General features: G+C 41.7%; 2 protein-coding genes across 14 annotated transcripts in view; both read right to left on the minus strand.

Annotated features, from left to right (window-relative positions):
- Window positions 1-2914: 2914 nt before the first annotated feature.
- LOC132378034 (ubiquinol-cytochrome-c reductase complex assembly factor 5) lies at window positions 2915-9653 on the minus strand. Its single transcript, XM_059944662.1, has 2 exons — window positions 8500-9653; window positions 2915-3133 (listed from the first exon to the last, which is right to left on the minus strand). Exons 1-2 carry the CDS (start codon window positions 8648-8650, stop codon window positions 3042-3044), a joined length of 243 nt encoding a protein of 80 aa, XP_059800645.1. The 5' UTR covers window positions 8651-9653; the 3' UTR covers window positions 2915-3041.
- Window positions 9654-10745: 1092 nt separating this feature from the next.
- Window positions 10746-26622, minus strand: part of pbrm1 (polybromo 1) — a 95458-nt gene continuing 79581 nt past the window's right edge. For 7 of the 13 annotated variants that reach the window (XM_059944654.1, XM_059944652.1, XM_059944651.1 and 4 more), the window contains 6 exons: window positions 26392-26590; window positions 25490-25651; window positions 21558-21695; window positions 19934-20013; window positions 13003-13225; window positions 10746-11105 (listed from right to left, as the gene is read on the minus strand). In XM_059944654.1, coding sequence (XP_059800637.1) covers window positions 10939-11105; window positions 13003-13225; window positions 19934-20013; window positions 21558-21695; window positions 25490-25651; window positions 26392-26590 — 969 coding nt within the window. In that variant the 3' untranslated portion in view covers window positions 10746-10938. The remainder of the gene's footprint in view (window positions 11106-13002; window positions 13226-19933; window positions 20014-21557; window positions 21696-25489; window positions 25652-26391; window positions 26591-26622) is intronic. The other 6 variants (XM_059944661.1, XM_059944660.1, XM_059944657.1 and 3 more) reach the window with 2 other exon arrangements.

Consider the following 26622-nt stretch of genomic DNA (forward strand, 5'->3'; position numbering starts at 1 on the left):
AGCATTTTCTCTGTTAAGCATTCACTACAAGCTCTCAAACTCCCATTTTCCTTCTTTTAAGGACTCATTCCATTTTCCCACTTCCTCTAGTCCCAGTAGCAGTGTTCTGACTACACCACCTTCCACTGCTTCCAATAAGTCTTTTCCCACAGCAATTCACTATGGCTGTCAAGATCCTTAATCTTATTTCCTTCAGCTCTTGTTGCACACCCAGAACACAAATATAGCTGCCCTTGTCTTCTGAAGCCTCCAAGTTCAACAGATTGTTCAGTGCAATTTTTGACACCTCCGACATGGCCCTATCACATCAGACACATCTCTCTTTCCCCCTTTCTGAGGAGTCCATTCATTCGAGGACCTCTTCGTACCTTCATCATCACCACACAAGCTCCCCCCTCCCCGTCACCTGCCCCTCCTGTCCAACTCTGGAGGATGTAACCTCTACCAATTTATCCTCTCCCTTTCTACTATTCAGGGCCTCAAACATTCTCTTCCAAGTAAAAAAAAACTTGTAGTTCTCCAGATAGAGTGCACTGCATCTGCTGCTCATGATGTGGTCTCCCTTACGTGGGAGAAGTCTAACACAGACTGGAACCTCTGTTCAATCTGCAAGGGTGACCAGAGCTTCAACTGCCTGCCCACTGCCTCACGGTCATCGGCGTCCTACACCGAAGCTCAAGAAATAGCATTTCATTCTCTGTTTAGGCACATCACTGCCTCCTTTACTAAATAATGAATTCAACAACTTAATTCCTGGAAACTCTAGCCTTGTTTCTCATATTTTCAGCTTTTAGAGTTTTCATCTTTCTGGTAACTTCAAATTTTATATATCTCTTGCAATACTTACAATCCCCCAGCCCTTTATTCACAATCTTTAATCATCCCCTTTAAATCTGCATCACCTCCACTTCTGTCAATCTCCCCTGTACTCTAGATCTTCCCTTTTGTTCTCTGCCCCTCCTTCTTGACATCTACAAACTTCCTTTAATCTCTAACTTTTCCCAGTTGTGGTGAAAGATCATTAACCTGAAATATAAATACTCCTGAGCCTGCAGATGGCCTGACCTGATGAGCATTTTGCTGCATTTCCAATCATTCACTCCTTTCTCCTTTTACTGGGTGCATGCTCACTCTGTGTATCACTTGGGAAGGCACTCAAATTCCTCTGTGAATTGTTTTATAATTGTCATGTGTACCGAGGCACAGTGAAAAACCTGTCTTGCATAACGTAATACATCAGCATTTTGCAGCCTGTATCCATCAACCAATTAGTGGAATCAAGCTCTGCATCCATTAAATATAATCAATAAAATGACTATCCCTACCTGAACTGCAGGATAAAACAGCACAAGGCACTTAGGTCAAGTTTTGCAGAACAAACTATTCCTTTATTCCCTGACCAACAGAAATATTATTCATGAATCTATACTTAGTGTTTACTTGTACATATAGTATTGTTCGTTAATTCTGAATTGGTTTCAACTGATTATAATGTGAAGAAATCTAAAACATCTAAATGTTGCCTGATGAAAACATTGCTGAATTAGCATAGGATCCAAAGTTGGGAATTCGTGATTGTTAATTGAAGAGGGATTACCTTGATGCAGCATTTTAAAACTGTAACATTACACTGTGAAACAGAAAAGATAAAGCAATTGTCTACAGCTAGGCAATCCTAAATTAGTTATTCTCAATGTTTAGAGATATCTTATCTCAAGCAGATGTAACTCATATGAAAATATTTTATTTCCTTATTTTTCCTTGACATCCTTCAAATGTTGTAGGTGACTGTCAGCTGTTCATCTCCCAGTGGCTTTCAAGACACTTAAAACATCATTAAGATAATAGTATATTAGATTCTTAACATAGCCTAAGTCAATTTAATGTTTCAGTAAATAAAATGTCAGTGTCATAAACTGATAATGTGCTACAAATTAAATGCACACACCTGATGGAACTCGTGCGGCACAGTGACTTTGTACTAACTGGATATTTGATGCAAGGTATAAAGGGTCTCCTGTGCTGGCAAAACATCCTCTATCTTCCTGAAGGCAACAACTGAATGGTTTTGCCAGTAATTCAGGCATTTTAGAAACATATCACACTATAACAAACATATCCACCATTTAAATTCCACCCACGTTTTCACCATATTTAACATATTTTTCTGTCCTATCCCTTTAGAGCTCTGTTCTCTTCTCAAGTCCCTACTTCAATATATCATGACAAAGATTTCAACAGTGAAAAGAGTGTTTCCAATACTGGAAGAGTCTAGTACCAGAGGGCACAGTCTCAAAAATAAGGAAATAAGGAGGAATTTCTTTAGCCAGAGGATGGCGTATCTATGGAATTCGTTGCCACAGACAACTATGAAGACCAAATCATTGGGTATATTTAAAGTGGAAATTGATAGGTTCTTGATTAGTAAAGGCAGAAGAGTGGGTTCAAAAGAAACATAAATCAGCCATGATCAAACGGCAGAACAGACTTGATGGGTTTAATGCCGATTCTGTTCCCATGTCTTATGGCTTAGCATTCCAATCATTTACCATATACTGTGTTTCTTTTATTTGTCAGGTCTCCTATGCCCCTTATTTGGCACAGCATGGCTCAGTTAGTGGCATTCCTCTTTGTTAGATTGTTAACTCTTTCCAAACTCCACTTCAGTGCAAAGAGCTGTTAGCAAAAAAAATTACTCCCTCTTCTGGTGGAGCAAAAACTGTCTGTTAAATAATTTGATGAGCCAAAGTGCTTCTGACATAACTTCTCCAATATTCATCTTTACAGCTATGTACTTAGTTCTATGTCAAGAGTAACAGTTTTTCAAGCAATTAAATGAGTGGGTTTTTAAATATCCTATGATATAAGGTGCAATACAAACCAAGTGGAAAGAAATAGAAACGAAACAAGTAAATTAATGAAATGAGGCACACATTGTATTTGAAATGCAATAAGATACACATCCCAGGATATATAACAATTTTAAAGAGGAAATAACTTAATCTATTCATAATGCAAATTTGCCATTTAGTTAAAGTGTCTTATTTTGATGCCAAGTGATTTTCATTTGTGGACAGTGCTTCTAATTTCTGTTGGTACTGCTGCTCAGAACGTTTTCTTCGGTACACATCATCTAGAAAGACAATAAAAATTATGAGTTCAAAGAAAAAAGTAAACTTAAGAGTTTTTAAAAAGTGAACGCACAGTACTGGCTAAATCTATTTTTTGTAGAAATCTTTTCCTTATCATGTGATGAAACCAGGACACCAATATGAGTTACTTCCACTGCCTGAAGATAAAAAAAAAGAATACATCGTTTTGGGTTGTGAAATGCAAGGACCGAGAAGTCCCATATGAGTAGTATGTAGTAACAGAAGGTGCAAATATTAAATAAGATAAAAGGCTATAAATATTGAGCAAACCAGGCAGCATCTGTGGAGAGAGAAACAGGGTTAAACTTTCAGACCAACTAACTTCCATCATCAGATCAATGGCAGCCTATTAGCACAGTGGTTAGACCTGGGTTTACAGCAGCAATGATTTGGGTTCAATTCTTCCCCCCCTCGCTGCCCCCAAAAGGAGTTTGTACGTTCTCCCCGTGATTGTGTAGGTTCCTTCTGTGTGCTACAGTTTCCTCTCACACTCCAAAGACACACAGATTAGTAGGTTAGTTGGCCACTTAGGTGTAACTGGGCGGAATGGGCTCGTTGGGTCTTTAAATTTAAAAAAATTATTAAGCCTGTATAAAAACTGGCCATTTCTGCAGAAACTAGAAAGGCTAGATATCTCAAATTGCTGAATTCGATACGGAGTTCCAACTGTTTTAAAATGCACAAATGGAAGATGAAATGTAGTTGCTTAAGCTTATTTTGGGGTTTTTGGAACAGAGCAGGAGGTCCATGATGGAGATGTTGAAAAGAGAATGTGAAGGAGAATTAAAATTACTGGAAGCTTAGTCACCTTGCAGACTGAATAAGACCATCAGATATAGGAGCAGAAGTAGGCCATGTGGCCCATCGAGTCTGCTCCACCATTCAATCACGGGCTGATCCAACTCTTCCAGTCATCCCCAGTCCCCTGCCTTCTCCCCATACCCTTTGATGCCCTGGCCTGGCTAATCAAGAACCTATCTGTCTTTGGTTTAAATGCACCCAATGACGGCCTCCACAGCTGCTCAAGGCAACAAATTCCACAGATTTACCACCGTCTGACTAAAGTAATTTCTCTGCATCTCTGTTCTAAATGGACATCCTTGAATCCTGAAGTTCTGTCCTTTTGTCCTAGAATTCCCTACCATGGGGAATAACTTTGCCATATTTAGTCTGTACTGGCCTTTTAACATTTGGAATGTTTCTATGAGATCCTCCTCATTTTCCTGAGCTCCAGGGAATACAGCCCAAGAACTGCCAGACGTTCCTCATATGGTAACCCTTTCACTCCTGGAATCATTCTCGTGAATCTTCTCTGAACCTTCTCTAATGTCAGTATATCTTTTCTAAAATAAGGAGCTCAAAACTGCACACAATGCTCCAAGTGTGGTCTCACAAGTGCAGTATTGAGCCTCAGCATCACATCCCTGCTCTTATATTCTATACCTCTAGAAATTAATGCGAACATTGCATTCACTTTCTTCACCACCTGATTAACCTGATTAACCTTTAGTGTATCTTGCACAAGGACTCCCAAGTCCTTTTGCATCTCTGCATTTTGAATTCTCTCCCTAACTAAATTAATAGTCTGCCCATTTATTTCTTCCACAAAGTGCACGACCATACACTTTCCAACGTTGTATTTCATTTGCTACTTCTTTGCCCATTCCCCAAAACTATCTAAGTCTCTCTGCAGGCTCTCTGTTTTCTCAACACTACCCACTCCTCCACTTATCTTTGTATCATTGGCAAATTTAACCACAAATCCATTAATCCCATAGTCCAAATCATTGACATACATTGTAAAAAGCAGTGGTCCCAACACTGACTCCTGTGGAACTCCACTGGTAACCGGCAGCCAGCCAGCATTGGATCCCTTTATTCCCACTCTCTGTTTTCTGCCGAACAGCCGATGCTGCACCCATGCCAGTAACTTCCCTGTAATTCCATGGGCTCTTATCTTGCTAAGCAGCCTCATGAGTGGCACCTTGTCAAAGGCCTTCTGAAAATCCAAGTACACCACATCTACTTTGTCTACCCTGCTTGTAATTTCCTCAAAAAATGACAGTAATTTAGACAGGCAGGATCTTGCTTTCAGGAAACCACGCTGGCTTTGGTCTATCTTGTCATATGTCTCCAGGTATCCCGTAATCTCAACCCTAATAATTGATTCCAACTCACCATCTGAGTAAAAAAACTTGCCCCTGACATCTCCTCTGTACCTACTTCCAGGCACCTTAAAACTGTCCCCTCTCATGTTAGCCATTTCAGCCCTGGGAAAAAGCTTCTGACTATCCACATGATCAATGCCTCTCATCATCTTATACATCTCTATCAGGTCACCTCATCTTCCTTCACTCCAAGGAGAAAAGGTCAAGTTCACACCACCTATTTTCATAGGGCATGCTCCCCAAATCTTCTCTGCACCCTTTCTACAGTTTCCATATCCTTCCTGTAGTAAGATGACCAGAAATGAACAGAGTACTCCAAGTGGGGTCTGACCAGGGTCCAATAAAGCTGTAACATTACCCCTTGGCTCTTAAACTCAATCCCACGGTTGATGAAGATCAACGCACCATATGCCTTCTTAACCACACAGTCAACCTGCGCAGCAGCTTTGAGTGTCCTATGAACTTGGAGACCAAGATCCCTCTGATCCTCCCCATTGCCAAGTCTTCCATTAATAATATATTCTGCCACCATATTTGACCTATCAAAATGAACTACCTCACACTTACCTGCGTTGAACTCCATCTGCCACTTCTCAGCCCAGTTTTGCATCTGATTGATGTCCTGTTGTAACCTTTGACAACCCTCCACACTATCCACAAAACCTCCAACCTTTGTGTCATCAGCAAATTTACTAACCCACCCCTCAACTTCCTCATCTAGGTCATTTATAAAAATTTTCTCAATAAGGCTTGCATCAAATGACCTTATCAAATACTTTGCTGAAATCCATATACACTACATCTACTGCTCTACCTTCATCAAGGTGTTTAGTCACATCCTCAAAAAATTCAATCAGGCTCATAAGGCACGGCCTGCCTTTCACAAAGCCATACTGACTATTCCTAATCATATTATGTTTCTCCAAATGTTCATAAATCCTGCCTCTCAGGTACTTCTCCATCAACTAAAGTAAGACTCACTGGTCTATAATTTCCTGGGCTATCTCTACTCCCTTTCTTGAATAAAGGAACAACATCCACAACCCTCCATCCTCCGGATCCTCTCCTGTTCTCATTGATGATGCAAAGATCATCGGCAGAGGATCAGCAATCTCCTCCCTCGCCTCCCACAGTAGCCTGGGGTACATCTCATCTGATCCCGGCGACTTATCCAACTTAATGCTTTCCAAAAGCTCCAGCACATCCTCTTTCTTAATGTCTATATGCTCAAGCTTTTCAGTCCACTGTAAGGCATCCCTACAATCGCCAAGGTCCTTTTCTGCAGTGAATACTGAAGCAAAGTATTCATTAAGTACCTCTGCTATCTCCTCCAGTTCCATACACACTTTTCCACTGTCACACTTGATTGCTCCTATTCTCTCACGTCTTATCCTCTTGCTCTTCATGTACTTGTAGAATGCCTTAAGGTTTTTCTGAATCCTGCTCGCCAAGACCTTCTTTCTCATGGCCCCTTCTGGCTCTCCTAATTTCATTCTTAAACTCCTTCCTGCTAGCCTTATAATCGTCTAAATCTCTATCATTACTTAATACCTTTCATAAGCTTTTTGTTTCTTCCTGACTAAATTTTCAACAGCCTTTGTACACCATGGTTCCTGTACCCTACCATCCTTTCTCTGTCTCATTAGAATGTACCTACGCAGAACTCCATGCGAATATCCCTGAACAATTGCCAGATTTCTGCCACACATTTCCCTGAGAACATCTGTTCCCAATTTACAATTCCAAGTTCCTGCTTACTCCAATCAAATGCTTTCCTAACTTGTCTGTTCGTATCCCTCTCCAATGCTATGGTAAAGGAGATAGAATTGTGGTCACTATCTCCAAAATGCTTTCCCACTGAGAGACCTGACACCTGACCAGGTTCATTTCTCAATACCAGATCAAGTACAGCCTCTCCTCTCATATTGTGACAGGAAACCTTCCTGAACACACCTAACAAACTCCACCCCATCTGAACCCCTTGCTCTAGGAGGATGACAATCAATATTTGGGAAATTAAAATCTCCTATGGTGTCCCTGTTATTATTATGCCTTTCCAGAATCTGTCTCCCCATCTGCTCCTCGATGTCCCTGTTACTATTGGGAGATCCATAAAAAACACGCAGTAGAGTTATTGACCCCTTCCTGTTGCTAACTTCCACTCACAGAGACTCAGTAGACAATCCCTCCATGACTTCCCCCTTTTCTGCACCCGTGACACTATCTCTGATCAGCAGAGTCATGCCCCCACCTCCTTTGCCTCCCTCCCTGTCCTTTCTGAAACATCAAAAGCCTGGCACTCAAAGTAACCAATCCTGCCCTTGAGCCAAACAAGTATCTGTAATGGCCACAACTTTGCTTTGTTCATGAATCAAATGGGATATGCCAAATTTCTTTAGCCTCCCGGGGAAGTACTGGCGTTGGTGAGCTTCCTCGGCTGCGAACTCCACGTGGTTGGACCTTTTGGTGAAGTTCAATCCTAGGAACTTAATGCTCTCAACCTCAACAGCTGTGAGGAAGACAGCAGCATGAGCACCACCACCAGTTCCTTTGTTTTATTAACACCGAGGGAAATGTTGTCAAAGGCTTGTCACCGAACGTACTTTCTGCAGATGCAACGTAGAATTAGATCTTACAGAATTGTATAAAATCATGGGGGACGTGGGTAGGGTGAAAGCACAATCTTTTTCGTCAGGGTTGGGGAATTCAAGATAGTGCGAGGGGAGAAATTTAACAGGAAACTGAAGGGCAACCTTTTCACCTAGAGTTGTCAGTGTACGGAATGAGTTGACAGAGGAAGTGAGTGAGGCAGGTACATTAAAAACATTTAAAAGGTACTTGAGCAAAGACGTGGATGGGAAAGGTTTAGAGGGATTGCGGACGGCAGGGACCAAAGGTGCCGTTTCCGTGTTGTATGACTATTAAATTAGACGGCTCTTTAGAAGAGTAGACCGGCCTCTTTCAGCATTCAGTACTCCACAGAACTAGGCGGTGTAAAGCAAAAGGACCGGTGCACCAGTGGCTTTTCCACAGGAAGCGGAAATTACTGGACACATGACTGAAAAATGTATTTTCGCGACTTGGGTGTTCGGACTATTTTGCAAATACAGTCCAATTCTACTTGGTACTGTGCAAGCACTGCCGGATGGCTGTTGCACAGATCACTCGATCGTACTTACAAAATGTTTCGTGACCGATGCGCACGTTTATCATTATCCACTCCAGCACACCGCCCAGTACAAAGAAACACGGCAGAAAGCGATAGGGCCCGAAAATCTTCTTCCCAGGAACTAAACTGAGCCAGCGGCTGAGCCGGGAGCTCTGTGGCATGGCTGGAGGAGCGGCCGAGTCCTGGTCGTTGTGGAGACGGTTCCGGGTTCAGTGTGCTGGTTCGCTTTGCTTTGCCTTAGGCAGGTCCCTCGGAGCAAAGCAGCAGAACGGGTGGGGGAACAGAAGCCGCAGCTTTAAGGGAGAGTCCTCAGTCTCCACCGACTCTTTCCGAGTGACCTTTAACCAGTCGACGGCCGCAAAGCAGGAAAGGACGAGGAGGTGACTGAAAGATCCCAACGCTTCCTCTAATTATCACCGCGGGTGCCGGTTCTTGTCACTCCCTCCACAAAGAGGCTGGGGCTTACCTAACTAGTTCCAGTTGCTGACTTAGGCATACAGACACAGGGTGTGAATGTAATGAAAATTAGGTTTACGAAACAGCAGGAGGGCAAACATAAGCTAACAGAGACGAGAATTAAATGTGACTTCAACAATGCGGTTGATTTTTTTTTAACCAGCCCCAGAAACGCAAGACAGATCATAGCCTCGAATTGCCAAGTTAAAACACGGCAACGTAGCGTTAGCGCGATTCTAATGCAGTTCAGTATGTCTGTAAAGAGTTTATACGTCGTTCCCATGAGCACATGGATTTCCTTTGGGTGCTCCTGTTTTCAACCACATTGCAAAGACGCACCAGATAAATAGGCATCCATTAGTCTCGTGAGACCATGGATTTGCACTTTGGAAGGTTTCCAGGGCGCAGGCCTCGGCAGGGTTGTATGGGAGATCAGCAGTTGCCCAGCTGCAAGCCTTCCCCTCTCCACGCCACCGACGTTGTCCAAGGGAAGGGCACAAGGACCCAAGCAGCTTGGCACCGGTGTCCTCAAGGCACATGCTGCCTCAGCTGAGGCTCAAATCAGTGACCTTCAGATGCACCATCAATAACTCACTCTGAGACATAAAGGCGAGATGTCAGCTTTTATTGACTGGAAGAAAGAACCAGCAAAGAGTGACCACCATACTACATCCTGGAGACTGAGAGCCGGCCCCAGGCCTCAGGCCTCGATCGCCTTTTGTTTGTGGGTCTGTGGGAGGAGCCACAGAAGCAGTCAGCAGGGGGCATGTCCAGACAGGCACACGTAGTTCACCACACCTTCAGATCACTAGACGGATGCCTTATCCACTAGGCCCACGCACCAACACTAAAGATGCAGCAGTTCGTAGGTTAATTGTAAATTGTACTGTGATTAAGCTAGGGTGAAATAGGTGGTTCACTGGACTGAAGGGCCTGTTCTGTATCTCTCCAGGGTTCCCAAACTGGGGTCCAGACCCCTTGCATAATGTTATTGGTCCATGGCATAAAAAAGATTGGGACCCCTGCAAAATGAAACCTGACAGACGAAGGTGATTACTTTGTACAGGCAGTCACCTTCAACTTAGAGATCCTGTAACTTCCCCTTTATGAGTATCTGGATACCGGCATTGAAATTAGGAGAGGTGATCTGCAGATTTGCCAATCAACAGCCTGACACTGAATCATATCTTACAGCTAGACTCCTCCTACGACAATCCTTCTGTACATGTTCTACTCATTCAGTTGGGAGGAAGAAACTCTGTGTATCCTGCCAGATTGAAGGTCCTTTACGAATTTCCCATGCAAACTACTATGAATTAAGACTGAATAGACTAAAAGGTGTGTCAAAGTATGAGTATAGATAGATGTGAATACAACATTTTTTAAACAAGGGTTAAAAACTGGAGTGATATGTGGAGTTAAAGGTACTTAGATTTAAGATAGTTGGTAGAAGATAAATCATTTCACTATGTGGCTACAAGGTCTGAGGAGTGCGGGACTCAGGCTGGATAGCTCATTCACAAGGTGAGCTGCTTATCTCCTACACACTTTATTTCTATGATTTTCTACAGCACCACTTCACAATTCAAAAATCATACTCAAACATCTGTTATTAGCATGTACTTTTCTTTTTATTAATGAAAAGTGTTCAAATTAGTCTCATTACAACACAAATGTACTGAGCTTGCATGCTCAGCCTCCAAAGTACCAGTGAAAAAATGAAACTGAATTCTATACAAGGGATAGAATCAGTGCAAAAATATAATAGGGTTTTTTCATAAGACCGCAGCAGAGTCTAAATTGAAATATCTAGTGACAGTTTATTTAAAAAGTCTTTATAAAAACAAATACAATTTGACCATACAAGAATTGCAGTAAAATAATTTGTACTAACATTTTCCCCATAGGTTCTAAAACACACTTTTCACAGCCACACTTTCCACAGAATTCTTGCATCGTAATAAATGGTGGTAATGTAACATGAATTCAGACATTATTCCAGGCTGTATGCATGCCGAATATTTAGAGTGTCTCGTAGCATGATGTCACGTAGACGCCACAGTGCATCAACCATGGTTGTGTGAGCGCCTTTACTCTTTAACCAGTGAGAAGGTAATCTGCTTTCTTGTTCTTTTGTAAGGTGGACATCTTGCCTTCTTGCTGTAATGGAACACAAAAGTAAAGCTATAAATATTGGCATTTTCATGGCCATTTTGAGCTGGTGTGGTTGAAAGTAAGAGGTCACAGCATGGTACTTCCAAGCTAATCTACAAGAATGTTGAATGTTGAAAGGGTTGGACAGCGTAGATGTGGAAAGGCTGTTTCCCTTGGCGGGTGAGTCCAGGACAAGAGGCCACAGTCTTAGAATTAGAGGGTACCCATTTAAAACAGAGATGAGGAGAAATTTTTTAGCCAAAGGGTGGTGGATTTTATGGAATTTGTTGCCACATACAGCTGTGTGGAGGCTCGATCATTAAGGATGTTTAAGGAAGGGATTGATAGGTATCTAATTAGTCAAGGTATCAAGGGATATGGGGAAAAAGCCAGAAATTGGAAATGGATGGGAGAATAGTTTAGCTCTTGGTGGTGTGGCGGAGCAGACTCGATGGGCCAAATGGCCTACTTCTGCTCCTTTGTCTTGTCATCTTGTGAAGATTTCCTATTCTTGCAGCAAACTAAAATTTCCTGGCTATCACAGTAAGTAATTTAAAAATCCAATCAATAAAATGCAGTGGAGGTGGTATTTCTCTTTGCTGAATGGATATAGTCTTAAACACCATGAACCATATTTAGGTTAGTCAGAATTTCTACGAATTGAAGGCAATAATTAATTGAGAAAAAAAATGTTAAGTTGTCACACAAGCAGATTTCCTCACAGTCACGCCACAGCATGTCTGATGTCCGAACAACCAATTTTAACGAATTGGAACAAGGTCCAATTTACTGATTATCTATTTAACCAAGTTGTATTTCACTTCAAGGAAGTACTTACAAGTATCTTGGAAAAGCACTTCTAAAAAACAGCATTTTGGCTATACTCCGCATACCACAAAAAAAAATCTGCAATCAGAGGGAATTAAAATAAAAACTCACGTAATTCCTAAAAGGATAAAACCATCATTCCCATAATCTTAAATTAAAGAAGCTAATTTATTGTTACAGAACCTGGGCCTCTGTAGCTCCCTCTGTAAATGGATCCTCTACTTTCTAACTGGAAGACCACAATCTGTGTGGATTGGTGATATCTCCTCAACACTGGTGCACCTTAGGGCTTTGTGCGTTGCCCACTCTCAGACGGAGATGAGGGTGTACAGGAGCGAGATAATACCAGCGAGTTGAGTGGTGTCACAGTAACAACCTTGCACTGAATGTTAGTAAGACGAAAGAGCTGATTGTGGACTTCAGGAAGGGTAAGACGAAGGAGCACATACCAATCCTCGTACAGGGAACAGAAGTGAAGACAGTGAGCAATTTCAAGATCCTGGGTCTTGATCTCTGAGGATCTAACCTGGTTGCAACATATTAATGCAGCTATAAAGAAGGAAGGACAGCAGCTATATGTCATCAGGAATTTGAAGAGATTTGGTTTGTCAACCAAAATATTTAAAAACTTACATACATATATCATGGAGAGCATTCTGACAGGCTGCATCACTGTTTGGTACAGGGGTGGGGGTTACTGCACATGACCAGCAGCTACAGAAGGTTGTGAAATTAGTCAGCTACATCTTCAACAAGGAGCGGTGCCTCAGAAAGGCGACGTACCTTACTTTTTTAAAATAAGGTATATATTATTTATGTTTTTGCACTTTTAAAATCTTTTCAATATACATATATACTTACTGTAATTTATTTTTCTTTCTACATTATCATACATTGCATTGAACTGCTGCTGCTGTCAAGTTAACAAATTTCATGACACATGCCATTGAAAGTAAACTTGATTCTGAAAAGTAGGAGGCCAACGCAGTTTTATGATTACAGGCCAAGTAACTTGTTTTTGTTTGTTAAATTCCCCTGATTAATAATATTCTATATTTTTTTCATGCATTCTCACCTGAAAGTGATTGGTCCCACTTGCTGACAGTGTTAGAATCAGCACGGAGCCCCTCGATATATCGCAGGTAAGCTTCAGAGTGCAGTAATCGTTGTGTCTTTGGTGGAGGAGCAACAAACATTGGTGTTGATGGCTGCTGGATTGTTTGTTGAGCTGCAACTTGTGTTGGATATGGGGGTGGAGCCTGCTGACCCTGTTGTCCAAGGTTAGGGTGAATACCAATCTAGAAGAATCATAATTGTAAACATTAAGACATTGAGCTAAACTACATGAAGGCTACGGATTTTAATTTGCCTTCAGCTCTTACTATAGGTGTTTGGTCTGAAGTACAATATATGTTCTAATAAACAGGATTAATCCAACTATATTTAACACGGTGTTATGAATGTACCACAGCTCTGAGGGGCCGAAGGGGTGGGAGCAGCCCCCTCCTTCCGGAGAATCGCAAGATCGCTATTAATTCGGGTCTTGGACCCAGGCAAATGAGAGACAATGTAACGGTTTTGACCAGGGCTCTTAGAGACACCTGTGCGAAGTGCATGACCCTGTTACGTGACAGCTACCACGGATATGGACCCCCTCGGGCAATGTGGGGGTGGGGATTGCATCACCCTACTTTGATGGACATCTACAACTCTGCAAGTCAAGATAAAAGGGGACTGCAGAAGGCGGTACCCCAGAGAGAGAGAGACGCACCAGAAGGACTCGATTGCTCAACGCTCCCGTGATAGCTGGAAGCCAGTCAAAAGCCACGTGCGCTCCGTAACTTCTTTGCCAGGGGAGCGGGTGGCTGATAATACCGAGAAGGACTTCGAACTAATAACAGGAAAACAACGCTCCCCTGATTCAACGGAGTTGCTTCATCAAAGACCCGGGCAAGTTTTTCTGTTTCTCTTAAATCTCTCTAAAACACATGAAACCCAGCGATTCCCCAAAGACTGAAGCCTGCAGACTTCTGAGTGACTTTTATATTTCCAACGGACAATATATTATCCCCAGACAACAGTCGAGATGATTTCTTAATGATGATTATTGCTATACCCGCGCTTTAGATTGAGTTTTACCGATGTATATGTTCTGAATGTTTGTATTAACCTTACTTTTGTGCCCCCCTTTATGAATAAAAACGTTCGAAAATAGTGCCATCAGACTCCAACGGACCTCTCTATCTTTGCTGGTAAGTTATCCAGTTACGGGATACGTAACAACTTCGGTTTCTCGTCTCGGGATTTGACACCAAATTGGGAGGCCAGTGAATCGGGCTTGTAAGTCCAAAACTTGAATCTGGTTACGCGGGTAGCCAGACGGGAAACCAGCAAAGATGGACGTGGGTGAATTTATGAAAAACCCGACTGTGGGGGCGCTAGAGGCGGCCACCAAATCAGACTTGTTAAATTTAGCGAAGGGGTTGAACCTCGCAGAAGTGAGGTCGTCCATGAAAAAGCGGGAGGTGCGAAGGGCCATAACTCAGTATTATATTGGGAAGAATGTGTTTGAAGCTGAGGTATTGGAAGATATCCCTGAAAAGGTACCATCAAGTGGGACGGTTCAGTTAGAGGTGGAGGAATTAAGGTTGGAACATGAAATTAAGTTAAAAGAGCTGGAAGCGGCTGAGAGGCAAAGACGGCATGAAATTCAGCTAAAGGAGCTAGAAGCAGTCGAGAAAGAGAAAGAACGGGCCGAGAAAGAGAAACAGAGACAACAGGACTGGGAAATTGAGAAGATGAGGAACGAGCGAAGAGACCAAGGGTTAGACCGAGTGGAGCGGTTTAATGTTAGTAGGGAGTTGAGATTGGTGCCCCCGTTCGAGGAGACAGATGTCGATAGTTATTTCTTACTTTTTGAAAAGGTGGCAGTAAATCAGAAGTGGCCAAAAGAGCAGTGGGTGGCACAAAATGTGTTAAAGGGGAAGGCCCAACGAGCATATGCGGCGTTGTCCCTGGAGGAGGGAGACGCGGAGAATTATGCTGAAGTAAAGGAGGCCATTCTCTGGGCTTACGAATTGGTACCTGAGGCCTATAGACAGAAGTTTAGAAATTTAAGGAAAGGGTGGAATCAAACGTATACCGAGCTAGCCCATGAGAAGGGGGTGCTCTTGGACCGTTGGTGCACCGCGGAAAGGGTGGACGAGGATTATGGGCGTCTCAGAGAGTTACTTTTGATTGAGGAATTTAAAAGTTGTGTTCCGGAGGAGATCCGGATGTATTTGAATGAGAGGCCGACTAGGTCCGTCGCAGAATTTGCTAGGTTTGCAGATGAATATGCCCTAACTCACAAGACAAAGTGTTCCTCGACAAAAAGTTACCCGAGAGACCATGGGAACGGTAGGGAAAGCCCGCCGGCTAAGGTAGAAACTCAGCCGGGAGCTAGCCGGAAAAGTGAGGATACCAGGCCAGAAACCTGGAGATTTCCTGGTTTAACCTGTTTTAATTGTGGAAAGGTGGGACATATTGCATCTAAGTGCCCCGCTCCGAGGAAGGAGCCAGAAAAAGGGAAAGCTGCTATCCCTATAGGATGTATCGCGTCGATCGGAAAATCGGCAAGAGGGCCCCCGGTAGATGGAGTACAGGAGGGGCGTGAGACGTTTAGTTCCGAAGGAACCGTGTCCCTGGAGGAGGGAGGTCCACAAATTCCAGTACGGATCTGGAGAGACAGTGGAGCTGAGCTATCATTGATTAGCCGTAAAGTGCTAGAGTTCGGACCTCCGACGGGAGAGGTAGCCCTGAGAGGCATAGGAAAATGGACCAAAGTGGTACCCTTGCTTAGGGTCCTTCTAGATTGTGAGTTGGTGTCGGGACCAGTGGAGCTGGGGATCCTGCCGGAGTTGCCGGGGGAAGGCGTGGATGTCCTTCTGGGGAACGACCTAGCGGGAGGGAAAATGGGAGCAGCCATGAAGCTGACAACCTAGCCTGCGAGGATTGAGGCCCCTCCCTCAGATCTGAAGATATACCCCGCCTGCGCGGTCACTCGCAGCATGTCAAAAAAGACAGCTGAGAGAGAGCAGTTTAAATCTGGCCGGTTTTGATTTGGCCGACACGTTTTTACCGACTCTGTACCAGCGAGGGTTCGAGGAAGGTAAACCGGAGAGTAAGGAGGGGGGAGAGAGTAAACGGGGAGGTAGACCTGCCCTTAGCCAGACGAGAGTTTGTACGGGAACAGGAAAGTGACGAGGAGCTGATAGCCTTGAGAGAGTTGGTTCTTTCGGAGACCGAGGTTGAAACCGAGCCCGAAGGTTACTACCTGAAGGAGGGTGTGTTGATGAGGAAGTGGAGGCCCCCCAAGGTGTCGGTTGATGAGGACTGGGTGGTGGTACATCAGATAGTAGTCCCGAAAGCATATCGGGATGAAATTTTGAACTTAGCTCATAAGGGACCGTTAGGTGGGCATTTGGGAATAACGAAGACAGTGGATTGGGTTCAAAGAGAGTTCTATTGGCCAAAACTGAGAAAAGAGATTACTGAATATTGTAAAAGGTGTCATACCTGCCAAATGGTGGGTAAGCCGAACCAAGTTATCCCTAAGGCACCCCTCCGACCCATCCCCGCGTGCGAGGAGCCTTTCTCCCGAATCATTGTGGATTTTGTGGGACCCCTACCTAAAACTGCGAGGGGGCGGCAGTATGTCATGACCATGATGTGTGCCGCTACACGATTTCCAGAGGCTGTGCCTCTGGGTAATATTAGGACTGCTGTGGTGGTGAGGGCCCTCATCAAATTCTTTACCACAGTGGGGCTGCCTAAGGAGATACAATCGGATCAGGGGAGTACCTTCACATCTAACGCATTTCGGCAGATGATGACCCAGCTAGGGGTCAAACAAATTCTAGCCTCCGCGTACCACCCGGAATCCCAAGGGGCGTTGGAAAGGTTCCATGCTACACTAAAGACCATGCTTAAAACTTATTGTCAGGAGAACGTTCGAGACTGGGATGAGGCTTTACCCCTTCTGTTATTTGCCGTCAGGGATACAGTCCAGTGCTCACTGGGGTTCAGTCGGTTTGAGCTCGTTTTTGGTCACAGGCCCAGGGGCCCTCTAACCCTCCTGAGAGAAAAGTGGTCTAGCCCGACCGTTCAAGTCAGTGTGATCGACTATGTTCTGAAATTCCGGGAGAGGCTGCATAAAGTACGCACCTTGGCAAAGGAAAACCTTAAAGAATCCCAGGAAAAAATGAGCCAGTGGTATAACCTAAGAGCGAGAGAACGAGAGTTTTACATAGGCGACAAGGTTTTGGTCCTATTTCCGGTAGTTACCCATCCCCTTCAGGCGAGGTTTCAAGGACCATATACAGTGTGTAAGAAAATAGACTCGCTGAATTACGTGATTGAAACCCCCAATTGGCGAAAGCCGACCCAGTTAGTTCACGTGAACATGATGACAAGGTACCATGACACTACCCCTGCGGTGGTTGGTGTGGCCATGAAAACCGATGAGGTGGGGGGGGATGGCCCGGAGGGACCAGAGCGGTTTGAAAAGATAGGTATAGTCCCCACCAGATTGGAGAACTCTATGGTATTGGCAAGCCTTGCGGATAAAGTTAGACACTTAAAGCCTGAACAGCGGGAGCAGATAATACAGCTCATTAACCGGCATGCAGACTTATGCCCAGATGTTCCCCGAAGGTGTAGTGGGACGCAACATGATGTGATAGTTACCTCAACCCAGCCCATAAAACAGGCACCTTACCGTATGAATTCCGAAAAGAGCCAGCTAGTAGGAAAGGAGATTGAACATATGCTAGCTGCTGGGATAATCCGCGAATCCTCTTCCACCTGGGATTCTCCTTGCGTGGTTGTCCCAAAACTGGACGGTACCATAAGATTCTGTACCGATTACCGGAAGGTCAACGCAGTCACCCAGACAGATGCTTACCCTATTCCCAGGATGGATGATTGCATTGACCAAGTGGGGAAGGCGAGGTACATCACAAAAGTTGACTTGTTAAAGGGGTACTGGTGCGTTCCTTTAATGGACAGGGCTCGAGAGATTTCCGCCTTTGTCACCCCATCCGGGTTGTATGAGTACAACGTTATGCCGTTTGGGATGAAAAATGCACCAGGGACATTTCAGCGGATGATAGACGCTATGATAAAAGGGTTAACCCACACCAAGCCTTATCTTGACGACGTGATAGTTTGGAGTGACACCTGGAGGCTGTAGAAAGTCTGTTTACCCGAATGTCGGCAGCCCACCTTACAGTAAACCTTGCCAAGAGTGAATTTGGTCACGCCACTATCACCTATTTGGGGTATGTGGTGGGAGAGGGACAAGTGGCTCCTGTGCAGGTGAAGGTACAGGCTATTTCTGAGGTTCCTGTACCCTACAATAAAAGGGCCCTGAGGAGGTTTTTGGGCATGGTGGGATACTATCGGAAATTCTGTAAAAATTTTGCGGACATTGCGCTCCCCCTTACAAAACTCCTATGGAAGGAGAAAAAATTTGAGTGGGGTCCCTCTTGTCAGAATGCTTTTGAAAAGTTAAAAGCCATATTGTGCCATCACCCGGAGTTAAAAGCACCCGATTTGTTAGCACCCTTCTCCTTGGCAATGGACGCCAGTGATGAGGCTGCAGGAGCGGTCCTCTTACCGCAAGCATGGAATGGAGTGGAGCACCCGGTAGCATATTTCTCTCGAAGTTCAATGTACACCAGAGGAATTACTCTACCGTAGAAAAAGAATTGTTGGCACTTGTGTTGGCGATACAACATTTCGAAGTATACATTTGTCCCGCGCAAAAACCCCTAGTGGTCTATACCGATCACAACCCGTTGGTATTCCTTGCCAATATGAAAAATAAAAACAGGAGGTTATTGAGCTGGAGTCTGATGCTGCAGGAATTCGATATTAAGATACAGCACATTAAGGGGAGTGATAATGTGCTAGCGGATTGTTTATCTAGATGCTGAACTACGTGTATAACTGTATGGTTCTGTAATTAAAAGAAAAAGCTTGGGTATTGTGTTAGATTAAAAATCCTGTAAGACTCTGTACAACTCCGTTTTTAACCGCTGGTAAAAAACGTTTTTTTTTAGAGGGGAGGTGTTATGAATGTACCACAGCTCTGAAGGGCCGAAGGGGCGGGAGCAGCCCCCTCCTTCCGGAGAATCGCAAGAGCACTATTAATTCGGGTCTCGGACCCAGGCAAATGAGAGACAATTTTGACCAGGGCTCTTAGAGACACCTTTGCTGAGGGCATGACCCTGCTACGTGACAGCTACCACGGATATGGACACCCTCGGGCAATGTGGGGGTGGGGATTGCATCACCCTACTTTGATGGACATCTACAACTCTGCAAGTCAAGATAAAAGGGGACTGCAGGAGGCGGTACCCCAGAGAGAGAGACGCACCAGAAGGATTCCATCGCTCAACGCTCCCGTGATAGCTGGAAGTCAGTCAAAAGCCACGTGCGCTCTGTAACTCCTTTGCCTGGGGAGCCGGTGGCTGATGATACCGAGAAGGACTTCGAACTAATAACAGGAAAACAACGCTCCCCTGATTCAACGGTGTTGCTTCATCAAAGACCCGGGCAAGTTTTTCCGTTTCTCCTCAATCTCTCTAAAACACGTAAAACCCAGCGATTCCCCAAAAAGACTGAAGCCTGCAGACTTCTGAGTGACTTTTATATTTCCAACGGACAATATATTATCCCCTAGACAACAGTTGAGATGATTTCTTAATGATGATTATTGCTATACCCGCGCTTTAGATTGAGTTTTGCCAATGTATATGTTCTGAATGTTTGTATTAACCTTACTTTTGTGCCCCCCTTTATGAATAAAAACGTTCGAAAATAGTGCCATCAGACTCCAATGGACCTCTCTATCTTTGCTGGTAAGTTATCCAGTTACGGGATACGTAACAATGGCAAAGTAATAAATTTAATTAATATAAATTATAGCTTGTGAAAGCATCTAATCAAATAATTTATTTTACCTGTTGACCATATGGGGTTCCTGTGGTGGTCACAGTTGGAGAACCTCCCACCATGGTGGTCACACTCTGACCAATAACACCTGCAGTTTGAACAGAATACATTTCAGTATATTATCAAGACTCAAAGGTTGACTGATTATTACATTTTCTTATTATCTTAAGTTATATATTACAATACATCAAATCTGCCACAAAAATCTCTGTTGTTTTTAAACTAAGCCAGAATTCTGAAAGGAGCTAGTAAAGGTTGAAGTTTTATAAAATAAATCCTGATTCTCAACAACTATTCTCTTCTTGAGAAACAAGACACCAGGTGGCTACACTACCCCTCAAATTTGTTTAGCTGTACAATAAGTTCAAGGTCAATGTTCTGCCCTTGTGTGAAGGAATTTCTCATTCCAATCAGGATTGGTAAGAACTCCTTAACCTGAGTCAATGGCCTCAATTTGGAATACACCAAGAGATACAGTCCTCCAACTTAGTTGATTTTAACAAGGAGGAGTTAAAAAAGGGTTTTTCATTAGCACCATAAGATTTTGGGTTCCAAAGCCATTCAGTTGATGAATTTTTAATCTACCCTTAGTGAGGAGCTGCTGACTGCTCCAGTAATTCTTCAAGGAAAAACACACAATTCTTTACAACAGCATCTGGGGAGAACTAGGTAGCAATGCATTACCTAAAGTGTTATATCTCAATGTAATGCATAGAGTATAAGAAATAAGTTGGATGATTTTGTTGCACTTTTACAAATCGTCAGGTACGATGTTGTGGCTGAAGGATGGTTGTAGTTGGGAGCTGAATGTCCAAGGTTACATGTTGCATCAGAGGGACATGAAGGTAGGCAGAGGGGATGACGTAGCTCTGCTGGTAAAGAATGGCATCATTAGAAAGATGTCACATGGGATTGGAAGATGTTGAATCTTTGTGGGTGGGGTTAAGAAAATGCAAGTGTAAAAGGACCCTGGTGGCAGTTATATACAGGCCTCCAAACAGTAGCTGGAATGTAGACTACAAGTTACAATGGGAAATAGAAAGGGCCTGTCAAAAGGGCAATGTTATGATTGTCATGGAAGATTTTAACATGCAGATAGATCAGTCGACCTTTGAGTCCTTATAATAGCAGTATTTCAAAAGACCATAAGTCATACAGTGGTATGAGAGAGGAGTTGGTCAAAGTAAATTGAAAGGAGATGCTGGCAGGGATGACAGCAGAGCAGCAATGGCTTGAGTTTCTGGGAGAAATAAGGAAGGTACAGGATAGATGTATTCCAAAAATGAAGAAATACTCAAATGGCAAAATAGTACAATCATGGTTGACAAGGGAAGTCAAAGCTATGAAAGGAAACTGTTGGAAATGCAAATTAATTCAGCAGATCACAAAACATGTCAAAAAGGCACCAGTACTTTCAATGATAAAATTCCTGAAAAATTAGCTCAAAATATTCAGTTTACAGTAGTCCCAATATTGCTAATATTTATCTCAATTTCTGAAATAGAAATGACAGTCAATGGCATCTATCAAATAAATATTCATTAAGTATGCTTTGTTGGTCTTTAAATTATTATAATAATGATTGATTGAAACATTCTAAACAAGATAATGATTTAGCAATGAGATTCTTACCCAGCGGCTGAACACCTGGGGGAAGGTGGGGTGGTGGAGGCACCCCAGGGTGAAGTGGCTGCATGCTGCCCAAGCTGGCCATGCCATCAACAGGGCCTTGTAATGGAGGCATGCCTTGTGGGTAGCCACCTATCATGCCTTAAAGGATAACAACAAAATTCAAACATGCATCAAGGATGTCAATAACATGCAAGTCTATAATCAACGTTCCCTCTAAACTAGCTAATTTTATGAGAAAAATTCTCATAAAACGAATAATTTCAGACCATTGTTGACATGCCTCAATAAAAGAAGGCGTTTCATACTCGTTTATTGGATTATTAAACATGAACATGTAAATTTGTTTTCTAATCCACATCAATACTTAGAGGGAACCTTGGTTAGCATAATGAAACATGCACTAGAAACTAATGGATAAGGAAATGTAAAACTGAGGAAAGGATATGATTAGTATGTGATGAAATAACTCAGGGTAATAAGTAAATGTACGTACATCTTATTAAATACTTGCATGGAACTCAATCTCTATCGTCTACTTGGAAATTTTAATTTTCTAACTCATAAGTTGGATTACCTACCTTTGGTAGGGTCTTCTCCATTCTCTGAATATTATCCATCACATACCAAAGTCCTGTCATCCAATGATGGAAAACACGGGGACATTGTCCCTTTAACTCATTTCCAGTTTCCAGATTAGCTGAGCCACATGATCCATCCTCATTCTGTATTCAATATGTTCTTAATTCTCTTAAATCAAGCACGAAACCATTTAATCCATTTGGTCCATGCTAATTCCCAGGGAGGAGTCCATTCCTCTCTTCCTTACTTCCCTGTATCCTTGAAACTTATTATTTTTTGTATTTGCTCATCAACTACTGTTTAGCTCTTCCTGCTGTTAACCGATACTAAAGGGAAATTTACAGTAGTCAATTAACTTATCTGTATGTCTTTGAGATATGGGGTAAAAAAAAATCAGAGCACCTGAAGGAAATCCCAGGTGTCAAGTCCTTTTTCAGCTGGTGGAGCAAGGAAGTAAGGCAAGTAAAAATTTGTTTCAAGCCATGTTCAGATCTGAGTCAATGGGGATCCTGGTATATGGAGGATAATATCATTCAATGGAGGAGGAGGAGGAGGGTGCCCATTGAAGGGAGGTGACCAGTATTTTCCCTCTCTATAATTTTCCACATATCATAGGATACTTAATATGGCTGTGCTATAAGAGGAGAGTATGCCCAAAATTTTACTTGAAACATATCAAGATGACAATTGAAAGAATAGAATTCCAAACTGAATGCACTTTGACACTCATTCAAAAAAATGTGAAAAAAAATGAAAAAGTTCTACACGCTAAACCAATATAATAATGAAGTTCATACTCCTTGGATGACCCAAAGGAACTTTGTTGCCTACTTTCAACGTTTAAATCTTGAAGTTACAATCATTTATAGTTTCAAAAGTTGCATATTCTAATTTCTGAAAAAAATTTCAAGTGACAATAATTTATTTGATTTTTAAAAATTCCTTTCATAAGTATTTTGGTGAGAAGTTACCTAAAAAATATCACAATTCTTACATAATTGCTTGGATTGCTGTGGTATAAGAAAAGTGAATGTAATTATTGAATCCCAAGTAAACTAAATTATTTTCAAGGGGACTATTTAATACAGCTTGACAAAATGAAATTTTTTTTCAAATAATAGGCTATATTAAAAAAGATACAGTATCCCTTGCAATAACTTTATTAAAACTCTAGCTGAATCAGAGCAAAATGCCAAATTTGATTGTTCAGATATGATCAAATAATCTCTGAAATGAACCATGCCAAAAACCATGTCAAAAAGCCAAACATATGCAAATCTGCTAATTCTGTGCTCATTGTTTTCTGCATTTACTCAATAAGGAGAAAGCTAATAAATTTATCTGTTTTCCTCCTCATTCAGTATTACAAATGATCAAAATGAGGTAAATTATAAGATTATGCTTTTTGCTCAGTTTATCCTGTGTTGAAAAGTTCTGACTCTACAGTTTAAGAAAACCTAGAATCCAATTGTGGAAGCCCAAATTAAAACACAAGCCAATGTGGTATAGTTTTCCCTGCTTTGTGAGTGGAAGCTCTGATAAGGAGGTACCATGGAATGGAAACGTTAGATACTTACACTTACATTCTCATCTTTATGAGAATATAGTAGTTATTATCATCCATCATCAAGAATTACAAGAGATTACCATATTCTGTTGCTCCCATTATCCCATAATTGAAGTAATACTTAGTTGTAAGCAAAGGAGCATTCTATATATAAATACAAGTTTCCAGGTATGTCTAATTACTAAGTAGGGACACAAAAAGAAAATGGAAAAAACATTCTTACACTGATCTTCATCCCTGAACTTCTGAATTTCTATCATTCTTCACAGTACTATTTAAAATCTATCAGTTTACCTATGCTTTTGCTTTTCCTCTCTAATATTATTTATTTATTGAGATACAGTAGGGAATAGGCCCTTCCAGATCTTCAAGCCGTGCTGCTCAGCAATCCCTGGATTTAATCCTAGCCTAATCATGGGACAATTTACAATGACCAATTAACCTTCCAACTGGTAAAGTCTTTGGACTTGGGAGGTAACTGGAGCACCCGGAGGAAACCCACGTGGTCAAAGGGGAGAACACAGAAACTCCTTACAGGCAGCGGTGGGACATGCCAGATTTTCTTTTGGGAAAAAAAGACAGAAGATTCCTTGCAATGTATTAATGCACAAAAGCTACTATACAAGGGCAAATTGTTTTTGTTATTTAAGTTAAACTTCAATTGGTGGTTAGGAAATGAAGGCATAAATGCATACAGGAAAGACTAGAACCAGAAATTATGGATTATAACTTTTAATGATAGTATGAATTACATAATGATCTATAAGTATAGATGAAAATTGCTGGAAGTAAATGGGCCTAAATAAGTTATTTAAACAGTGTAAAATAGTCAACCACCATTTAAGCAATTTGAGGAATGGGTACTGTAATAACAGCAGTACAGCTTCTGTAATTATTGATAACTGCACAACTTTAGGACAGGGTAACAGGTAAATCATTACAGGAACTTGAGGAAAAGAAATCATGTGACTTAGTTGGACTTAATATTTGAAAAAAACTTTTAAGGGACACACCATGCATTTTTCTTGCTGGATGACTGGACAATCCTTTTGTATGTGGAAGATAACAATGAGGGAAAAATATTGCTCGATTAAAACCAATGTACAATTTTCATCAAGTGAATTAAAAATTCATGTACATGTGGTCAACCTTTAGCAATGGTTAGCACATTTTGTAAGTCACATCAATTTTCTTGACTTTGAAACACAAGTTTTAAACATTAAGTTTCCAATGCTTCATACTTTTTTTTAAAAAAGTATGACAACATCCTCATGATTTTATATCTTTTGATTGCACCAATTTATTTTTGTTTTTTTTTACCCTAGATGGCTTGTACTTTTAGCTTGGCTTCCTTGGTTTAGAAGACAATTTACAGTGTTTGAGTTTTGTGCAATTCATACATTTTTTAAAAAATCGATACTTTTGTGATGGTCTGTAATAAGTAAAGAGAAATTGCATTTAGACTTTGTAATCTAAGTATTTTTCTACATAAGACATCATCTACAAAAGTAATTTGGTGCAATAATACAGAACTCAGAAAATCCTAAGAAAAACAATATTATTAATGGATTGCAAAATCAAGGAAAACTTTTAATTGTTAAATATTTTTGATATGTGACCCTAGAGAGAGACTTTCTTCATGTATTTTTGGTAAACCACCATGGTGCTGATGAAAACCTTGTAATGCAAAAAACAGCAAAATGACCAGCCGATTCCAAAATTTGATTGAAAGCAATTTTCAATAGTATTTTAGGTCTTTGCCATTTAGCTAGTTCTCATATGCTACCTGTGACAGGGGTCATCTGCTGATGGAGAATTCCCATTGGTGTAGGAGGTGGTACTACCCCCATGATGGCACCTACAGGTGTACCAGCCCGTGGGGAGGCACACTGCTGCTGCTGAGCTGCACGCTCTCTCTCCTGCTGCTCAGCCTGCTTTGCTGCCCGCTCTGAAAAAACACGAACGTATATTCACATGGGCACACCACTCAATTTATTTATTACAGCACAGAATTAGAAATTTGCATGGATGAGATAAAGCAAATATTTGTTTCAATTAATATATTCAGAGACTAACCTACATGCCAAACCCGAAGAGATAGTAGCTATTTGTCACTTAAAAATACATCCACAAAATTGCCAGGATAACTGAACCAAATTTCTCTTCAAAATACTTTCAAAGAAAGATGAAATAATTCCCCTCAAATATAAACACAATTTCCTTATTAACTTGGTAACCAATAGTAGCATATTACCAAAGATAACAGCACTTCTCAACATTTCCTGTAATCTCTTCAAATGCGTAAAAGAATTACGCTTTGTAAAGGCTGGCTTGATGTACTTCTAATTCCTTTTTTATTTACCATGATTAACAAATGTATGAACAGCAAATTTTAGACAGTCTGAAACATCAACTTTTTTTTTGGTCACAAGCCAATTTTAACCTTAAAGACAGCTTTTAATAAACCTTACTTTGTATAGAAGATATATCTAACATAAATAAGTGTTCAGATTTAAGATGATATCAACAATACTTGGAAGTAAATGGAATTGTAAAAGTATGAATCATGTTTGTATATAGTTGTTGGAATATGATAAGTTTAGGTATTAATTAGCTACTATGTTAAGTAACTCTTTAATGAAGTATATATTTTAATGTCTTTGCCAAAAAGAACATATAATGAGCTACCTTCATATTCTGCTTTTTTGACAGCCTCAAGGTTTCTCCATTCTGTACCCACAAGCCTACTCAGCTCTCCAAAAGAGAAGTCAGGATGCTTGGCTTTGATAACAGCTCTCATTTCACTGCTAAACAAGATGTAACCACTTGGGTTGGTCTTCCTCTTTCCCTCCTTCTGTTTAGTGCCCTTAATGGATTTAGGGGTTGACTGTATGTGAGCAACATAGGACAGTTAGCTGT

This window comes from Hypanus sabinus, chromosome 19 (assembly GCF_030144855.1).
Source record: "Hypanus sabinus isolate sHypSab1 chromosome 19, sHypSab1.hap1, whole genome shotgun sequence".
Lineage (NCBI taxonomy): Eukaryota > Metazoa > Chordata > Chondrichthyes > Myliobatiformes > Dasyatidae > Hypanus > Hypanus sabinus.